Source organism: Dendrobates tinctorius, unplaced genomic scaffold (genome assembly GCF_039654945.1).
Source record: "Dendrobates tinctorius isolate UK_male_01 unplaced genomic scaffold, ASM3965494v1 ptg000206l, whole genome shotgun sequence".
Taxonomy (NCBI): Eukaryota; Metazoa; Chordata; class Amphibia; order Anura; family Dendrobatidae; genus Dendrobates; species Dendrobates tinctorius.
In genome coordinates, this window is record NW_027361873.1 from 3,192,570 (window position 1) to 3,213,268 (window position 20,699).

The following is a 20,699-nucleotide window of genomic DNA, read 5'->3' on the forward strand; positions in this document are numbered from 1 at the left end:
CTGGACCTCACTTCATCCAGTTACTGTGGGTGACCGCACAGTTCATAGTAACCCCTTTTGTCTGGAGTTACCTTACAGGAGCTCCTGCTCCACATGCTGACTCCTCGTCAGATGCCTACCTGGGATCACCGTTCCAGACAATGCCTTGCTCACCAGGCCACCCGACAGTTCCAGACCCTCAAAAGGACAGTAGCTTCCCCAAAGCAGTGCCGTCCCAGACTCTGCACCTACACAGCCTCTCCATGTGCTCTTCAGGAAGTCAGGACCTTCCAACACACAGGTCTTCCAGGACCTTACATCACAGACCATGTGACCAGACCTCAGTCACATTATATCACTGCAACCACCCCTATAGGTGGGAGGTGTGTGAGGTTTGTCAGTCCTGCCCAGCTCACCGACTAACCCTGTAAGTCCGCTTAAAACTAAACAAACACTTGTGGGACTACAGGTCCCAGAACAACAACATTTCGGGCTTACAGTGCAGAGGACATCCTCCATCTCTGCGACACATACTGGCCATTCACAATGATGCCAGTCACTGTCTCACCAAAACAGTTACTCCTGCGACTGCCACCACTCCCTTAGCCTCAATACACCTCCGTGTGTTACCTAAGAACATACAGCGCACCCTAGCTGTAACAGGGGTAACTGCCTCACAATATCTAGAGTCTGATGGGCTCTGGAGCAACATCACCCTGGACCCCAATTTGCTTGGTGGTCAAATGTGTGGGTCATTGTAGCATTCTAGATCCTATAAAGACATAAGTGTTCACCCCATGTGTAATAATGTCCCCCATCCTGGCTCCTTCCTGTAATAATTTCTCTCATCCTGGCCTCTTCCTGGTATAGTGTCCTCCATTCTGGGCTCCCTCTTGGTATAATGCCCCCAATCCTGGACCCCTTCCTGGTGTATTCTGCATCTCATCCTGGACCGATTCCTGGTCTTATGCCCCCCCATCCTGGGCTACTTACGGTATGTTCTTCTCCAGCACATTTTATAAAGAAAAAAACTATTATTCCAACCCTCCCTGGCTCTCACAACGTGTAGCGTCCTCCTCTACAGCCATTGCAGAAGCCAGCAACAGATCGGTGTATCAACACGGGCAGCACATGACATCACTGCCTGGCCAGCAGTGTGTATTGCAGTGCAGGGAGCCAGCAGAACTCTGCACTGCAATACATTTCAGCTGAATGTGTTTTCCAAGAATGCGCATTCAGGTGAAATTGACGCTGGTGTCGGTGGACTCCCCTTCCACACGAGGTGGTTGCACCTTATGCAATCCTCATCATTACACCCCTGATAGTATGGTGAGGGATACCCCAGTTCTGTATATTCTCTAGGGTATGCTGTTGAGTACTGCAATATATCTCTCATTCAATTGAATGAATTTACTGACATACGTTTGACAGGTGCTTCCAAAATGTGCAAGTTGTAAAGCAGCAGTAGCACCGTACTCAGTGAAGAGGCAGTGACCAACAAAATTCAAACACAAAAGTCTCTTTAATGTGTTTCCTCACAGCATTAACAGTCCAATCCACACAAGTGCATATAACTTCAGTGCATATACTTTAATTAGTATCCATTTCATCATTTGCAGAATATATATGCAGCAGCCTTCATTTTACAGACACTAAACACGCAAGTCTTTCTCTGATTAGTTCCTGTGGGCAGGGCTGCCACTAGGAATTTCGGGGCCCCATACTGGCAAAATTTTCGGGGCCCGTTGAGACTCCACCCAGACTTCACCCCAGCCCCGCCTCCACCCCTCAAGCTGTCCACAGTCCCACCTCTCTCTTGGAAAAACTGCACTTCTCATCAATCACACATTAACAGTTCCCATTACCAGATCACACATATAGCCAGCATCTCTTGTTTTCGCCAAAAGATTTTTTAAATCTGCCACCACGACAAGGTAGACTCTTTTGGCCGGGCCCTACTCTACTCTAACCTATTAAACATTTTCTAAAATATCCAATACAATTTAGGGATATTTTTTATTTATTTTTCAATTTTTAAAATGACTAATATTATACACATCCAAAAGGGACAAATACCACCGCACCATGTCCAGACCACATACAGTATTACCACCACAATGACCTATAATACCACATACATGGAACAAATACAGCCACACCATGACCAGACCACATATTACCACCACAGAGACAGAATAATAGCACATGCCAGAGACAAATACCACCACACCATGTCCCAAACACATATTACCACCACACAGTGACCAATAATACCACATACAAGTAACAAATACAGCCACACCATGACCAGACCACATATTACCACCAGTGACAGAATAATAGCACATACAAGGAACAAATACCACGGTACCATGCCCAGACCACATATTACCACCACATGACTGAATACTACAATACTGATCATTAATAAAAAAATCATAATACTATCACCATAAGTGCTATTATACACAGGAGAGCTGTACTTAGCATGTAGTGTCTGTGTACAGGTAATACAATAATCACTGGTGACATTATGCACAGGACCTCTGTATATAGTGCCAGTGTACAGGTAATACAGTGATCACTGGTGACATTGCACAAAGGCACTCAGTATATAGTGTATAGTGTACAGGTAATAAAGTAACCACTGGTGACATTATACACAGAAGCTCTGTATATAGTGTCAGTGTACAGAAAACACAGTGATCACTGGTGACATTGTACAAAGGCACTCTGTATATAGTGTATAGTGTCAGCAATGGCGGATCTTAATAGGGGCGGATGGGGCGGTCGCCCCGGGCCCAAGGTTTTTTGGGGGCCCAGGGGCAGGGGCAGGGGCGGGCTGGGCCGGGTGGCAGAGAGGCAAATGCCACCTGGACCGCTCCCCCAGCACCTGTACAGGGCCGGCCGTGCCCTGTGCTGTGACGCCGCCGGCAGCAGACAGCCGCCCGCGTCACATTCTATGAGGGGCCGGGAGCTGTGCACGGCCGTCACCTTGACGGCTGCTCAGTTCCGGCTCCCTCCGGCTGTACTTCCGGGTCAGATGTCGGGCGTGCGCGATGACGTCATCGTGCACGCGCCGACATGTCCCGGAGGATGCTGAAAGCAGAGGCGCTGCTGGGGAGCGAGCCGGCTGTGAGGTAAGTATGGGGAACTTTTTTTATTTTTTTTTATTTATAAAATGAATTAAATGGGGGAGGGGGTGGGTGGGGGCTGTACACAATGAAGGGGGGGGTGACTGGGGCCTCTATATGATGACGGGGGGGTGAGTGGGGGCTGTATATGATGAAGGGGGGTGAGTGGGGGCTGTATATGATGAAGGGGGGTGACTGGGGGCTGTATATGATGAAGGGGGGGTGACTGGGGGCTGTATATGATGAAAGGGGGTGACTGGGGGCTGTATATGATGAAGGGGGGGTGACTGGGGGCTGTATATGATGAGGGGGGTGAGTGGGGGCTGTATATGATGAAGGGGGGGTGACTGGGGGCTGTATATGATGACGGGGGGTGACTGGGGGCTGTATATGATGAAGGGGGTGAGTGGGGGCTGTATATGATGAAGGGGGGGTGACTGGGGGCTGTATATGATGAAGGGGGTGACTGGGGGCTGTATATGATGAAGGGGGGTGACTGGGGGCTGTATATGATGAAGGGGGGGTGACTGGGGCCTGTATATGATGACGGGGGGGTGACTGGGGCCTGTATATGATGACGGGGGGGTGACTGGGGCCTGTATATGATGACTGGGGGCTGTATATGATGACGGGGGGGATGAGTGGGGCTGCACATGATGAAGTGGGGGGTGAGTGGGGCTGCACATGATGAAGTGGGGGATAAGTGGGGCTGCACATGAAGTGGGGGATAAGTGGGGCTGCACATGATGAAGTGGGGGATAAGGGGGACTGCACATGATGAATTAAGGGGTAAGTGGGACTGCACATGATGAATTAAGGGGTAAGTGGGACTGCACATGATGAATTGGGGGTAAGGGGAACTGCACATGATGAATTAAGGGGTAAGTGGGACTGAACATGATGAATTGGGGGTAAGAGGGACTGAACATGATGAAGGGGGTGAGTGGGGCTGCATATGATGAAGGGGGGGTGAGTGGGGCTGCACATGATGAAGTGGGGGGTGAGTGGGGCTGCACATGATGAAGTGGGGGATAAGTGGGGCTGCACATGATGAAGTGGGGGATAAGTGGGGCTGCACATGATGAAGTGGGGGATAAGGGGGACTGCACATGATGAATTAAGGGGTAAGTGGGACTGCACATGATGAATTAAGGGGTAAGTGGGACTGCACATGATGAATTAAGGGGTAAGTGGGACTGCACATGATGAATTAAGGGGTAAGTGGGACTGCACATGATGAATTAAGGGGTAAGTGGGACTGAACATGATGAATTGGGGGTAAGAGGGACTGAACATGATGAAGGGGGGTGAGTGGGGCTGCATATGATGAAGGGGGGTGAGTGGGGCTGCACATGATGAAGTGGGGGGTGAGTGGGGCTGCACATGATGAAGTGGGGGATAAGTGGGGCTGCACATGATGAAGTGGGGGATAAGTGGGGCTGCACATGATGAAGTGGGGGATAAGTGGGGCTGCACATGATGAAGTGGGGGATAAGGGGGACTGCACATGATGAAGTGGGGGATAAGGGGGACTGCACATGATGAATTAAGGGGTAAGTGGGACTGCACATGATGAATTAAGGGGTAAGTGGGACTGCACATGATGAATTGGGGGTAAGGGGAACTGCACATGATGAATTAAGGGGTAAGTGGGACTGAACATGATGAATTGGGGGTAAGAGGGACTGCATATGATGAAGGGGGGTGAGTGGGGCTGCACATGATGAAGTGGGGGATAAGTGGGGCTGCACATGATGAAGTGGGGGATAAGTGGGGCTGCACATGATGAAGTGGGGGATAAGTGGGGCTGCACATGATGAAGTGGGGGATAAGTGGGGCTGCACATGATAAAGTGGGGGATAAGGGGGACTGCACATGATGAATTAAGGGGTAAGTGGGACTGCACATGATGAATTAAGGGGTAAGTGGGACTGCACATGATGAATTAAGGGGTAAGTGGAACTGCACATGATGAATTGGGGGTAAGGGGAACTGCACATGATGAATTAAGGGGTAAGTGGGACTGAACATGATGAATTGGGGGTAAGAGGGACTGAACATGATGAATTGGGGGTAAGGGGGACTGCACATGATGAATTGGGGGTAAGGGGCACTGCACATGAAGTGGGGGTAAGGGGGACTGCACATGATGTGGGGGTAAAATTAACTGCACATGATGATGGGGGGAGTGGGGCTGCACATGAAGTTGGGGGGGAAGGGGACTGCACATGATGAAATGGAAGGGGGGATAAGGGGCTGCAAATGATGAAGCGGCACTGCAGATGAAGTGAGTGGGTGATAGGGGACTGCAATGGATGAAGTAAGGGGACTTCAAATTAAAGTGGGGACATTAAAGTGGATCCCCTATGGCCAGGATCACGTTGGGCGATTTTGTGCGTATTGGCCGTAGGCCTACAGCTTATGTGCAACGTCTTTTTAGGCCATGTCCACACGTGGTGGAATGGTGGCGGGTTTTCCGTATGGACCCGCAGCAAACCAAGTGCTGCGGTCCGTACGGCGGTCAATTCCCGCACGGGGACCGCAGCGCTCAGGTGGGAAGGGGGGTACAGGGGCCCAGGTTTTATGAACAGCCCCGGGCCCATAGTCCACTTAATCCGCCACTGAGTGTCAGTGTACAGGTAACACACTGACTCACCATTGACGTCTCTATGTAAAGTCCTTCATCTTTGTTTTTCATCTTTCATACAGCACACACCGCCATCATGTCTTCCAGCCAGGGCTTGTGTCTGCAGGAAATAACAGATTTATCTAGAGCTCCGCTTGCAGAACACATTACTTATTTTTTTCCCAACTTCTACACTATACCAGATGAAGAAAAAAAGGCGACATAGTGTCGCTCTGCACAGCAACAGGACCGCCCCCCCATTTAAAACAGTATCCTCAAAAAAATAAAATAAATACATCACTGCAGTAATAATATCCCTTAATTAGCCCCTATGGTAATAATATCCTCCATCCTGACCCCCGTGTGTCTCATTCCTGGCTTCAGCCATATTTTCTCTCATCCTGCCCCCATGAGTATCCATTCTGCCCCCATATGATCTCCCGATCCTGCCCCGTCTACATCGTATCCATCCTGCCACATGATCCTGCACCATGTGTCTCCCATCCTGCCCCGTGTCTCACATTCTGCCCGTCCTGTGTCTCACTTTCACATTCTGCCCCCTCCTGTGTCTTACTGTCACATTCTGCCCCCGTGCCTCACATTCTGCCCCTCCTGTGTCTCACTGTCGCATTCTGCCCCCTCCTGTGTCTTACTGTCACATTCTGCCCCCCTCCTGTGACTTACTGTCACATTCTGCCCCCCTCCTGTGTCTTACTGCCACATTCTGCCCCCCTCGTGTCTTACTGCCACATTCTGCCCCCCTCCTGTGTCTTACTGCCACATTCTGCCCCCCTCCTGTGTCTCACTGTCATATTCTGCCCCTCCTGTGTCCTATTTTAACATTCTGCCCCTTCCTGTGTCTTACTGTCCCATTCTGCCCCAGTGCCTCACATTCTGCCCCCTCCTGTGTCTCACTGTCACATTCTGCCCCCTCCTGTGTCTCACTGTCACATTCTGCCTCCCTCCTGTGACTTACTGTCTCATTCTGCCCCCCTCCTGTGACTTACTGTCACATTCTGCCCCCCTCCTGTGACTTACTGTCACATTCTGACCCCCTCCTGTGTCTTACTGCCACATTCTGCCCCCCTCGTGTCTTACTGCCACATTCTGACCCCCTCCTGTGTCTTACTGCCACATTCTGCCCCCCTCCTGTGTCTTACTGCCACATTCTGCCCCCCTCCTGTGTCTTACTGCCACATTCTGCCCCCCTCCTGTGTCTTACTGCCACATTCTGCCCCCCTCCTGTGTCTTACTGTCACATTCTGCCCCTCTCCTGTGTCTCACTGTCACATTCTGCCCCCCTCCTGTGTCTTACTGTCACATTCTGCCCCCCTCCTGTGTCTTACTGTCACATTCTGCCTCCCTCCTGTGACTTACTGTCACATTCTGCCCCCCTCCTGTGTCTTACTGCCACATTCTGCCCCCCTCCTGTGTCTTACTGCCACATTCTGCCCCCTCCTGTGTCTTACTGCCACATTCTGCCCCCCTCCTGTGTCTTACTGCCACATTCTGCCCCCCTCCTGTGTCTTACTGCCACATTCTGCCCCCCTCCTGTGTCTTACTGCCATATTTTGCCCCCCTCCTGTGTCTTACTGTCACATTCTGCCCCTCTCCTATGTCTCACTGTCACATTCTGCCCCCCTCCTGTCTTACTGTCGCATTCTGCCCCCCTCCTGTGTCTTACTGCCACATTCTGCCCCCCTCCTGTGTCTTACTGTCACATTCTGCCCCCCTCCTGTGTCTTACTGCCACATTCTGCCCCCCTCCTGTGTCTTACTGCCACATTCTGCCCCCTCCTGTGTCTTACTGTCATATTCTGCCCCATGTCCATTCTGCCCCCTCCTGTGTCATTACTGTCACATTCTGCCCCCTCCTGTGTCTCACTGTCGCATTCTGCCCCCTCCTGTGTCTGTCACATTCTGCCCCCTCCTGTGTCTCACTGTCACATTCTGCCCCCTCCTGTGTCATTACTGTCACATTCTGCCCCTCCTGTGTCTCACTGTCACATTCTGCCCCCTCCTGTGTCTCACTGTCACATTCTGCCCCCATGTCTCGCATTCTGCCCCCTACTGTATCTCACTGTCACATTCTGCCCCCTGCTGTGTCTTACTGTCACATTCTGCCCCATCATGTCTTGCATTCTGCCCCCATGTCTCACTTTCTGCCCCCTCCTGTGTCTCACTGTCACATTCTGCCCCATCCTGTCTTACTGGCACATTCTGCCCCCATGTCTGCATTCCGCCAGGGAAACATATTGCCCCTTTCAATAATAAAATAAAAACTTTTTTCTTACCTGGCCTCGCTCCTGTGTTGAAGATGGAGCTGCAGCTATCTGAGCTGAAAGGACCTGTGGTGACATCGTCATATGATCAGGGGGCGGGCTGATCAATGGTGAAGGCCTGTGGTAATGATGACGTCACCACAGGTCCTTCAGCACTTCTGTAGCTCTGATGTCGGCGGCTGTGGGGGCACTGCTGATGTGCGCGCTGCAGGCCCGGCCGCAGCGCACACTTGGGGCCAGCCTGGCGCCCCATGACACGCAGCACTTGGGGCCCGATGTGTTATGAATGAGTCACCGTAGGAGGCAAAAACAGAAATACTAGCTAAGTCCAGAAAGCCAGAGAAGTTGGCAGCTATTGGATTGCAGACCCCTGAACCTATCAACAACAACTAGCAGTAGCCGTGGGGGGTTCCTACGGTGCCCGAGACCCCTCGATCAGAGCCGGAGAACTACATAGCCTAAAGACAGAAAGGGAAATCTAAACTGCCCCAGAGCAGACCCCAAAGCAATAGGCAGCCCCCAACATATAATGACGGTGAAGCAAGATGAAAAAACACTCACAGAGATAGAAAGATAGGCTGAGCAAATGATGGGGCCCAAGCTAACTAGGTAGGACAGGATAGAAAAGCTGCTGTCTGTAATCCGCCAAAACCCTATCAAAACAAGAGCCAACAGCTGATAGGGAAAAAAGCCCTGAAGACGCTAGGCTTCAAAAAGACTATATCAGTACTCAGGTATTTTCTGAAGACAGAGCAAAAAGGAATTCAGCTCACTCCAGCAGGGAATGGCAGAAATCAAGGAAAACAATGCAAAACCAAACCAAAACACAAATGCAAAAAGTAGAGCAGAAAACTTAGCTTTTGAGGAGCAGGAATCAGACTGGTCTCCTAGAATCCCTCAGAGAGATGACCAGCAAGGCAGAAGGGCGTCGGCTGCCTTATATCCAGTCAGTAATTCCCATCACCCAGTCATCATCATACTGCCCAGGTGCTTGGTAATCAGCCTCACTACCTTCCTTCACCAGAAGAGGGAGTTCATCAGACCTCAATGGTGAAGGGGAAAATGAACTCACAACACCGATGACTGGAAGAACAGGAGCGGGGCCCCTGATCTGCGGGGCCCCCTTCTGTACTGCTGTTCACGGGGCCCCATACAGCAGTAAGGGCTGTCATGCCCTGATGGCGGCCCTGCCCGTGGGGGTCTATGTGCCGTATCCAAGACTCTATTCACACAGCATTATATGTTGCAGGCACTACACACGCTAGTCCTCCTCTGACTAGTTCCCGTGGGTGTCTTGCATCGCTGCATCACAGTCTCTTTACTCACACAGCCGTACACAGTCCAGGATATCCACCGGATTGCAGCCGGGCACCACATCCACCTGTTTCGCAATCGTTACATGTGCCAGTCTTCTTTCGGGCACAGGACATCCACCTCTGGTTCACCTCCGGGCACAGGACTGTCCACATCTGAGACCAATCACCGTGGATGACTTGCATCTCTGTGTACAATGCGGGTTGCCAGGCCTCTCTCTGGCCCTGACACACCTGAGTCTCACTAAGTACTCACTAAAACCTACTCAGATCTCTCTAACCCAGAGGTCTCAAACACGCGGCCCCTGAGGCAAGCATCTGCGGCTCGCGGTGCACCACATGTCTCACTCCCTGAGGCAGGGGGAAGGCGCGCATTCAGGAGCGTGCGATCCGCGATGGCTGTACTGTGTGCACACACTGCACAGGACCTGGGATGAGGTCACAGGAGAGGGAGGAGTCCAGGGTTCACATGATCAGGGGCCTCCATGTATGCAGGACGCTGCTGTCTGTGCTGGTTGTCATGGTGCTGGCTGAGGTAAAGTTTCTGTGTGGGGTCAGGAGGGGTTTACAGGGTGCATGTAGCAGAGCCGTTTGTGTGTGTATGAGGTGTATGGAGCCATGTGTGTATGGAGTTGAGCCGTGTGTACAAGGTGTATGGAGCAGAGCCATGCCGTGTGTGTACAGAGCCGCATGTGAACCAGGTGTATGGAGCAGAGCCGTGTGTGTATGAGGTGTGCAGAGACGCCTGTGTACGAGGTGTACGTAGCGGAACCGTGTGTGTACGAGGTGTACGGAGTGGAGCCGTGTGTGTACAGAACGGAGCAGAGCCGTGTGTGTATGAGGTGTACAGAGCGGAGCCGCGTGTGTACGAGGTGTACGGAGCGGAACCGTGTGTGTACGAGGTGTACAGAACGCAGCAGAGCCGTGTGTGTATGAGGTGTACAGAGTGGAGCCGTGTGTGTACGAGGTGTACGGTGCGGAGCCGTGTGTGTACGAGGTGTACGGAGCGGAGCCGTGTGTGTACAGAACGGAGCAGAGTCGTGTGTGTAGAAATGTAGAAATTTTGGCAAATTTTTAAAAAAAGAAAAACTGAAATATCACATGGTCATAAGTATTCAGACCCTTTGCTCAGTATTGAGTAGAAGCACCTTTTGAGTTAGTACAGACAACCATGAGTCTTCTTGGGAATGATGCAATAAGTTTTTCACACCTGGACTTGGGGATCCTCTGCCATTTTTCCTTGCAGATCCTCTCCAGTTCCATCAGGTTGGATTGTGAACGTTGGTGGACAGCCATTTTCAGGTCTCTCCAGAGATGCTCAATTGGGTTTAAGTCAGGGCTCTGGCTGGACCAGTTAAGAATGGTCACAGAGTTTTTCCGAAGCCACTCCTTTGTTATTTTAGCTGTGTGCTTAGGGTTATTGTCTTGTTGGAAGGTGAACCTTCGGCCAAGTCTGAGGTCCAGAGCACTCTGGAAGAGGTTTTCATCCAGGATATCTCTGTACATGGCCTCATTCATGTTTCCTTCAATGGCAACCAGTCGTCCTGTCCCTGCAGCTGAATAACACCCCCCATAGCATGATGCTGCCACCACCATGTTTCATTGTTGGGATTGCATTGGGCTGGTGATGAGCAGTGCCTGGTTTTCTCCACACATACTGCTTAGAATTATCGCCAAAAAGGTCTATCTTCGTCTCATCAGACCAGAGAATCTTATTTCTCATAGTCTGGGAGTCCTTCATGTGTTTTTTGCAAACTCTATGCAGACTTTCATATGACTTGCACTGAGGAGAGGCTTCCGTCGGGCCACTCTGCCATAAAGGCCCGAATGGTGGAGGGCTGCAATGATAGTTGACTTTGTGGAACTTTCTCCCATCTCCCTACTGCCCCTCTGGAGCTCAGCCAAAGTGATCTTGGGGTTCTTCTTTACCTCCCTCACAAGGCTCTTCTCCCACGATTGCTCAGTTTGGCTGGATGGCCAGGTTTAGGAAGATTTCTGGTGGTCCCAAATGTAACGCTCTTGGCCGTGCCCGGCCTCGCCTCCGCTCCGGCGGCGCCAGCTGTTACCACCTCCCACTGGTACCCTCGCCGCAGTGCGATCTCTCACCCAGCTCTCTGTGCTCCGACGTCCCTGCGCCCCCTCCTTAGGTCGCGGGCGCGCGCCAGCGCTCTCTCTTCTGTCGGCGGTGGGTGGCGCTGAGGGCGGTGCGTACCGCCCACTTCCGGGTCCTATGATATTTCAGGCGTTCTCTCTGTAGAGAGGACGCCTGAGGATAGTGTGTTACCTTACGCTCTGTTCTGGCCCTCTCTGTCTTTACAGGGATCTAGTTTAGGTCCTCTTCCCGTCTTCCTGCTGGTCTCCGTTCTGTCTCGCCTTCTCCTTGTCTCTCCCTCTTCCCGCTCCCTAGGTCTCGTATGTAACCCGTCCCTGTACTTTCATCTGTGTCCTCCTAGTGTGCACTCCCTCTGCTCCGGTGCCTCCTCCTGTGTCCCTACTAGTAGCGGCTGCCTGCCGTCTCCTCATCCTACAACCCTGCTCGGGTTCTCTACACCTCTTTCCAGTGTTCTTGGTCTCGCTGTTGCTCCGTGTCCCCGAGCCGTCCCTCCTGGTACCGGCTGTCGCGGTTCTGTCCTCTGCGGTTTTGCCCCTAACGATCCCTGTATAGGGGTCGGTCATCACCTGGCGCTCGACCCAGGGGCTCCAGATCCGTGACCCAGAGGGTCCACTCTCGGACATTGTCCATTCCCTGTCCGCTACAGTATCCTCAGGCCATGGATCCCGCCGGTGCCGCGGCCGCTAAGCAGAAGGAACTGCTGTTCCTGCGTGAAAATCAGACCCGGATAATGTCCTTCATGAAGTCCATGGACACCCGGTTGTCTGCTCTGCAAACCTCTGACCCAGGGCACGCCCCCCTCCTAGTCAGCCTTCAGCAGGAGCTTGCGCAGCAGCGCGATGACCAGTCCCACATTTTGGGTTATATGGCGTCCGTTGACGACCGACTGCTTGCCTTGCAGTCCGCTGCTGCCGCTACCCCACCCAGGGACGCAGCCTCGTCTCCGCCCCCCCGACTGGGAAAGCCTCCCCGGTATAGCGGAGATCCTAAGCTATGTCGGGGATTTTTAAAACAGTGCAGACTGCACTTTGAGCTCTTGCCCCAACAATACCCCACTGATCGCGCCAAGGTGGCATTCATTGTTTCCCATCTTGAGGGAGAAGCCCTGGCCTGGGTGAATCCTCTATGGGAGAGGGACGATCCTGTCGTGTCTAGTATTCAAAACTTTCTGGAAACGTTCCGCAAAGTTTTTGACGAGCCCGGACGCTTAGCGTCTACTACAGAGGCCCTCTTTAACCTCCGCCAGGGGTCTCTTACGGTGGGACAGTACGCCATCCACTTTCGGACTTTGTCGTCGGAACTTGGATGGAATAATGAGGCACTTGTGGGGGCCTTCTGGAGAGGCCTCTCAAGTAAAATTAAGGATGAACTTGCCGGTCGGGATACCCCAACCTCCCTGGAGGATCTCATATCCCTGGCCACGCGCATAGGCCTGCGGTTTCTGGAGCGCGCTCGAGAGTCGGTTAGGGAGCGCAGACCCTTCAGGCTGTATCAAGCGCCCATTCCGCGCTCCTCAGCTCCGTCTACTAGTACCGGTCCCGAGCCTATGCAGGTAGATCGTAATAGGTTGACTGAGCAGCGTCGCAGGGAGAGGATGACGAACGGGCTCTGCCTGTACTGCGGTGGAGCCAATCACTTTGTGCGCACCTGTCCGGAGAGACCGGGAAACGCCTCCACCTAGGTCAGATAAGAGGGGTCTCCCTAGGTGATCATAATTCCTCTCTGCCCCTTACCCTTTCAGCTTTAATTATTTCAGGTCGGGAGCGCAGATCTGTGGAGGCGTATGTGGACTCGGGTGCGGCGGGTAATTTTATCCGGCAAGATGAGGTGGATAAACTCCAGATTCCGGTGGTCATCTTAAAGGATCCGCGTGCTATCACCTCCGTCGATGGAAAACCTCTTCCCGAGCTCGTCACCATGGTTACGGCCGAAGTAGACCTACAAATTGGAGCGCTTCATGTTGAAAGAATTGCCTTCTATGTCCTGCCTAATTTGTCCCACGCTGTCCTCTTGGGATTACCCTGGCTCCGGCTGCACGAGCCAGTCGTCGACTGGCGCTCTGGGGAGATTCTACGCTGGGGTCATTCCTGCCACGCACGGTGTTTGCTGCCCATCCTTCTTCCTCGTTCCCTGCCTATGCCAGCCAATCTTCCGGGTCTTCCCGCACCGTACTACGCGTACGCCGACGTTTTTAGTAAAAAAGAAGCCGATTCCCTGCCCCCGCATCGGGCCTATGACTGCCCCATCAACCTGATTCCCGGAGCCAAGCCGCCCAGAGGGAGAACGTATCCCTTATCCCCAGCTGAGACCACGGCCATGACTGAGTACATACAGGAGAACTTGGCCAAGGGGTTTATTCGGAAATCCGCGTCCCCAGCAGGCGCAGGCTTTTTCTTCATTCGGAAGAAGGACGGATCCCTCAGACCATGTATCGACTATCGGGGCCTGAACAATATCACGGTTAAGAATCGATACCCGCTCCCGCTGATTCCGGAATTGTTCGACCGGCTGAGAGGGGCTCGGATCTTCACGAAGCTGGATCTACGGGGAGCCTACAATTTGATCCGGATCCGCGCAGGGGATGAGTGGAAGACGGCCTTCAATACCCGTGACGGCCATTATGAGTATTTGGTCATGCCGTTTGGTCTCTGCAATGCTCCAGCCGTGTTCCAGGAGTTCGTTAATGAAGTGCTTCGGGATCTCCTGTATTCGTGCGTAGTAGTGTACCTGGATGATATTCTTATCTTTTCGCCTTACTTATCCTCTCATCGGAGAAGCGTATGCATGGTTCTGCACCGACTCCGGGAGAATCACCTCTACGCCAAAATTGAAAAGTGTCTCTTCGAACAGACCTCGCTACCCTTCTTGGGGTATATTATCACAGACTCCGGTCTAAAGATGGATCCCGAGAAACTCTCTGCTGTACTCAAGTGGCCCCGTCCTGTCGGTATAAAGGCCATCCAGCGTTTCCTTGGATTCGCGAATTATTACCGACAGTTCGTGCCGCATTTTTCCACGGTGACCAAACCCCTCACGGCCCTGACCCGTAAAAGGAACTAAGCCAAACAGCTTGTCTCCCGAGGCTGAAGACGCTTTTCTGGCGCTAAAACGCTCCTTTGCCTCAGCGCCGGTCTTACATCGGCCGGTGGTCAGTAGGCCTTTTGTTCTAGAAGTGGACGCCTCTTCCACCGGAGCTGGGGCGGTTCTCTCTCAGCAAGCCTCCTCAGGACAACTGGTGCCCTGCGGGTTCTTTTCCAGATCCTTCTCACCTGCAGAGTGCAACTACTCCATTGGAGACCGGGAATTGCTGGCCATTAAGATGGCTCTAGAAGAATGGCGGTACTTGCTCGAGGGGGCGGTGCATCCCTTTACTATCTTCACGGACCACAAAAATTTGGCCTATCTGCAGTCCGCACAGAGGCTCAACTCCAGACAGGCCAGATGGGCCTTGTATTTTTCTCAGTTTGATTTCAAGCTGCACTTCCGGCCCGGCGGTAAGAACGTCAAGGCGGATGCACTCTCCAGGTCCTTACAGTCGCCTGAGGAGGACGAGGGTCCATCATATATTATTGAGCCTACCAAAATGATCACTGTGGCCCCTGTGAACTTTTCTGCCCCTCCACCAGGCAAGACCTTCGTGCCTAGCAATAAGCGTCTGGAGGTGTTACGCTGGGGGCACTCCTCCAAGGTTGCTGGACACGTCGGGACCAAGAAGACCCTCTCGCTTCTCGCCCGTTATTACTGGTGGGCCACCCTCCGCCAAGACGTGGTGGATTATGTTGCTTCTTGCACAACCTGTGCTCGGAACAAGGTCCCAAGGATCCTTCCCTCCGGCCTTCTCCATCCGTTGCCTGTTCCGGAGGCTCCATGGCAGCAAATTGCTATGGATTTCGTGACTGACTTGCCTCGCTCAGCCGGTTGCACCACCATCTTAGTCGTAGCGGACCGCTTCTCTAAGATGGCTCATTTTGTCCCCCTGGCCGGATTGCCGTCAGCTCCGAAGTTGGCTGAGATCTTCATCCACCAGATCTTCAGGTTACATGGTCTCCCCCTACGGATTGTGTCTGATCGTGTGGTTCAGTTTATGTCTCGCTTTTGTAGGGCTCTATGCCGACTTATGGGTACATCCACCGATTTCTCCCCTGCTTATCATCCACAGACCAACGGGCAAGTGGAACGGATAAATCAGGGCCTGACAACCTATCTGCGTCACTTTGCCAACGCTCATCAGGACAACTGGGTCTCACTTCTACCTTGGGCAGAATTCGCCCATAACAACCACCCCAGTGAGTCGACCACCAAATCTCCGTTCTTTGTGGTCTCTGGCCGCAATCCGGGTGTTCCACTGCCATTTATCACATCATCAGGAGTTCCCGCAGCTGATGCTCTCGCCATAGAATTTTCAAAGATTTGGAGGGAGACCAGAGTCCCTCGTGAATGCCAGTGCTCGAATCAAGAAACATGCGGACAAGAGACGAAGGGACCTTCCTCCGTACCGTCCTGGCGACAAGGTCTGGCTCTCGACCAAGCACATCCGCTTGAAAGTTCCTTCCTATAAGTTGAGTCCTCGTTACATCGGCCCCTTCGAGGTGCTAAAACGCATCAATGAGGTGGCTTATAAACTGAGATTGCCGGCTTCACTCCGGGTCCCCAACGCCTTTCATGTCTCGCTCCTGAAACCTGTAGTTCTGAATCGGTTCCAACCGGTCTCCATTGCCCCTCCTTCGCCTGTTGGCTCGGATGACATCTTTGAAATAAGGGACATTTTAGCCATGAAAAAGGTCAGGGGTAGATCCCTCTTTCTTATTGATTGGAAGGGGTTTGGCCCTGAGGAGAGGTCCTGGGAGCCTCGAGAAAACATCAACGCCCCCCTAATATTGAAAAGATTTCTGGCCAATCACAGAAAGGGGGGATGTAAAGGGGGGGGTACTGTAACGCTCTCGGGCGTGCCCCTGTCGGCGGTGGGCGGCGCTGAGGGCGGTGCATACCGCCCACTTCCGGGTCCTATGATATTTCAGGCGTTCTCTCTGTAGAGAGGACGCCTGAGGATTGTGTGTTACCTTACGCTCTGTTCTGGCCCTCTCTGTCTTTACAGGGATCTAGTTTAGGTCCTCTTCCCGTCTTCCTGCTGGTCTCCGTTCTGTCTCGCCTTCTCCTTGTCTCTCCCTCTTCCCGCGCCCTAGGTCTCGTATGTAACCCGTCCCTGTACTTTCATCTGTGTCCTCCTAGTGTGCACTCCCTCTGCTCCGGTGCCTCCTCCTGTGTCCCTACTAGTAGCGGCTGCCTGCCGTCTCCTCATCCTACAACCCTGCTCGGGTTCTCTACACCTCTTTCCAGTGTTCTTGGTCTCGCTGTTGCTCCGTGTCCCCGAGCCGTCCCTCCTGGTACCGGCTGTCGCGGTTCTGTCCTCTGCGGTTTTGCCCCTGACGATCCCTGTATAGGGGTCAGTCATCACCTGGCGCTCGACCCAGGGGCTCCAGATCCGTGACCCAGAGGGTCCACTCTCGGACATTGTCCATTCCCTGTCCGCTACACCAAAGTTCTTCCATTTAAGGATTATGGAGGCCACTGTGCTCTTAGGAACATTGAGTACTGCAGAAATTATTTTTTAACCGTGACAAGATGTGTGCCTTGCCAGAATTCTGTCTCTGAGCTCCTTGGCCAGTTCCTTTGACCTCATTATTCTCATTTGGTCTGACATGCACTGTGAGCTGGAAGCTCTTATATAGACAGGTGTGTGCCTTTCCAAATCAAGTCCTATCAGTTTAATTAAACACAGCTGGACGCCAGTGAAGGAGTAGGACCCTTTCAAGGAGGATCACAAGGAAATGGACCACATGTGACTTAAATATGAGTGTCTGAGCAAAGGGTATGACTACTTATGACCATATGATATTTTGATTTTTCTTTTTTAATAAATTTGCAAAAATTTCTACATTTCTGTTTTTTTCCATGAAGTTGGGGAGTGTTCATTAATGAAAAAAAATTAACTTTTTTGAATTTACGAAACGACTGCAATGAAACGAAGAGTGAAAAATTTAAAGGGGTCTGAATACTTTCCGTACCCACTGTATACGCAGATTACATAAATAGATATACATATACAAAAAATAAATCAAGAGCAGCACTAACACGTAGTATTTGGGTGCCAAGCCTCCGAGGTATCGACCAAACCTTCAATATACTTCAAGAGATTGGAAGCAGCACACCATTGAAAGTGAAAAAAATCCTGACTAACCCCTTCACCCCCAAGGGTGGTTTGCACGTTCATGACCGGGCCAATTTTTACAATTCTGACCACTGTACCTTTATGAGGTCATAACTCTCGAACGCTTCCATGGATCCCGGTGATTCTGACATTGTTTTCTCGTGACATATTGTACTTCATGTTAGTGGTAAAATTTCATTCAAATAACTTGCGTTTATTTGTGAGAAAAACGGAAATTTGGCGAAAATTTTGAAAATTTCGCAATTTTCCAACTTTGAATTTTTATGCCCTTAAATCACAGAGATACGGCACACAAAAAACTTGATAACTAACATTTCCCACATGTTTACTTTACATCAGCACAATTTTGGAACCAAAATTTTTTTTTGTTAGGAAGTTATAAGGGTTAAAAGTTGACCAGCGATTTCTCATTTTTACAACACCATTTTATTTTTAGGACCACATCACATTTGAAGCCACTTTGAGGGGTCTATATGATAGAAAATACCCAAAAGTGACACCATTCTAAAAACTGCACCCCTTAAGGTGCTCAAAACCACATTCAAGAAGTTTATTAACCCTTTAGGTGCGTCACAGGAATTTTTTTGAATATTTAAAAAAAAAATGAACATCTAACTTTTTTTCATAAAAAAAATACTTCAGGTTCAATTTTTTTTATTTTACCAAGGGTAACAGGAGAAATTGAACTGCAAAAGTTATTGTGCAATTTGTCCTGAGTACGCAGATACCTGATATGTGGGGGGGAACGACTGTTTCGGCGCATGGCAGAGCTCAGAATGGAAGGAGCGCCGTTTGACTTTTTCAATGCAAAATTGGCTGGAATTCAGATTGGACGCCATGTCACGTTTGGAGAGTCCCTGATGTACCTAAACAGTGGAAACCCCCTACAAGTGACCCCATTTTGGAAACTAGACCCCCCAAGGAACTTATCTAGTTATGTGGTGAGAACTTTGAACCCACAAGGGCTTTACAGAAGTTTATAACGTACAGCGGTACAATTAAAAAATCATATTTTTTCCACAAAAATGATCTTTTCACCCCAATTTTTATTTTCCCAAGGGTAACAGGACCCTAAAAGTTATTGTGCAATTTGTCCTGAGTACGCTGATACCCCACATGTGGGGGTAAACCACTATTTGGGCGCATGGCAGAGCTCGGAAGGGAAGCAGCGCCATTTGACGTTTTTGGCTGGAATTGAGATCGGACACCATGTCGCGTTTGGAAAACCCCTGATGTACCAAAACAGTGGAAACCCCCCACAAATGACACCATTTTGGAAAATAGACCCCCTAAGGAACTTATCTAGATGTGTGGTGAGAACTTTGAACCCCCATGGGCTTCACAGAAGTTTATAACATAAAGCCATACAATTAAAAAATCATATTTTTTCAACAAAAATGATCTTTTCACCCTCAATTCTTATTTTTCCAAGGGTAACAGGACCCTAAAAGTTATTGTGCAATTTGTCCTGAGTACGCTGATACCCCACATGTGGGGGTAAACCACTATTTGGGCGCATGGCAGAGCTCGGAAGGGAAGCAGCGCCAATTGACGTTTTTGGCTGGAATTGAGATCGGACACCATGTCGCGTTTGGAAAACCCCTGATGTACCAAAACAGTGGAAACCCCCCACAAATGACACCATTTTGGAAACTAGACCCCCTAAGGAACTTATCTAGATGTGTGGTGAGAACTTTGAACCCCCATGGGCTTCACAGAAGTTTATAACATAAAGCCATACAATTAAAAAATCATATTTTTTCCACAAAAATGATCTTTTCACCCTCAATTCTTATTTTTCCAAGAATAACAGGACCCTAAAAGTTATTGTGCAATTTGTCCTGAGTACGCTGATACCCCATATGTGGGGGTAAACCACTATTTGGGCGCATGGCAGAGCTCGGAAGGGAAGCAGCTCCATTTGACGTTTTTGGCTGGAATTGAGATCGGACACCATGTCGCGTTTGGAAAACTCCTGATGTACCAAAACAGTGGAACCCCCCCACAAATGACACCATTTTGGAAACTAGACCCCCTAAGGAACTTATCTAGATGTGTGGTGAGCACTTTGACCCCCCCAGTGCTTCACAGAAGTTTACAACGCCCGGGCGTGAAAATAAAAAATTTGTATTTTTTCCACAAACATGATCTTTTAGTCACCATTTTTTTATTTTCCCAAGGGTACCAGGAGAAATTGGACCCCAAAAGTTGTTGTCCAATTTGTCCTGAGTATGCTGATGCCCCATATGTGGGAGAAAACTACTGTATGGGCACACGTCGGGGCTCGGAAGGGAAGTAGTGACGTTTTGGAATGCAGACTTTGATGGAATGGTCTGCGGGTGTCATATTGCCTTTGGAGAGCCCCTAATGTACCTAAACAGTGGAAACCCCCCACAAATGACACCATTTTGTAAACTAGACCCCCCAAGGAACTTATCTAGATGTGTGGTGAGCACTTTGACCCCCCCAGTGCTTCACAGAAGTTTACAACGCCCGGGCGTGAAAATAAAAAATTCGTATTTTTTCCACAAACATGATCTTTTGGTCACCATTTTTTTATTTTCCCAAGGGTACCAGGATAAATTGGACCCCAAAAGTTGTTGTCCAATTTGTCCTGAGTATGCTGATACCCCATATGTGGGAGAAAACTACTGTATGGGCACACGTCGGGGCTCGGAAGGGAAGTAGTGACGTTTTGGAATGCAGACTTTGATGGAATGGTCTGCGGGTGTCATGTTGCCTTTGGAGAGCCCCTAATGTACCTAAACAGTGGAAACCCCCCACAAATGACACCATTTTGTAAACTAGACCCCCCAAGGAGCTTATCTAGATGTGTGGTGAGCACTTTGACCCCCCCAGTGCTTCACAGAAGTTTACAACGCCCGGGCTTGAAAATAAAAAATCCGTATTTTTTCCACAAACATGATCTTTTAGTCACCATTTTTTTATTTTCCCAAGGGTACCAGGAGAAATTGGACCCCAAAAGTTGTTGTCCAATTTGTCCTGAGTACGCTGACACCCCAT

At 50.7% G+C, this 20,699-nt stretch overlaps 1 protein-coding gene across 6 annotated transcripts in view; it reads right to left on the reverse strand.

The window, feature by feature from the left end:
* The window catches only part of EMID1 (EMI domain containing 1), a 181,443-nt gene that overhangs the window by 152,883 nt on the left and 7,861 nt on the right, over positions 1-20,699 (reverse strand). For 3 of the 6 annotated variants that reach the window (XM_073554101.1, XM_073554103.1, XM_073554105.1), the window contains exon 1: positions 9,347-9,772. The exons of the other annotated variants lie outside the window; for them this stretch is intronic. In XM_073554101.1, coding sequence (XP_073410202.1) covers positions 9,347-9,519 — 173 coding nt within the window. In that variant the 5' untranslated portion in view covers positions 9,520-9,772. Of the gene's footprint in view, positions 1-9,346; positions 9,773-20,699 lie in introns of those variants that run through there. 6 annotated transcript variants of the gene reach the window in all.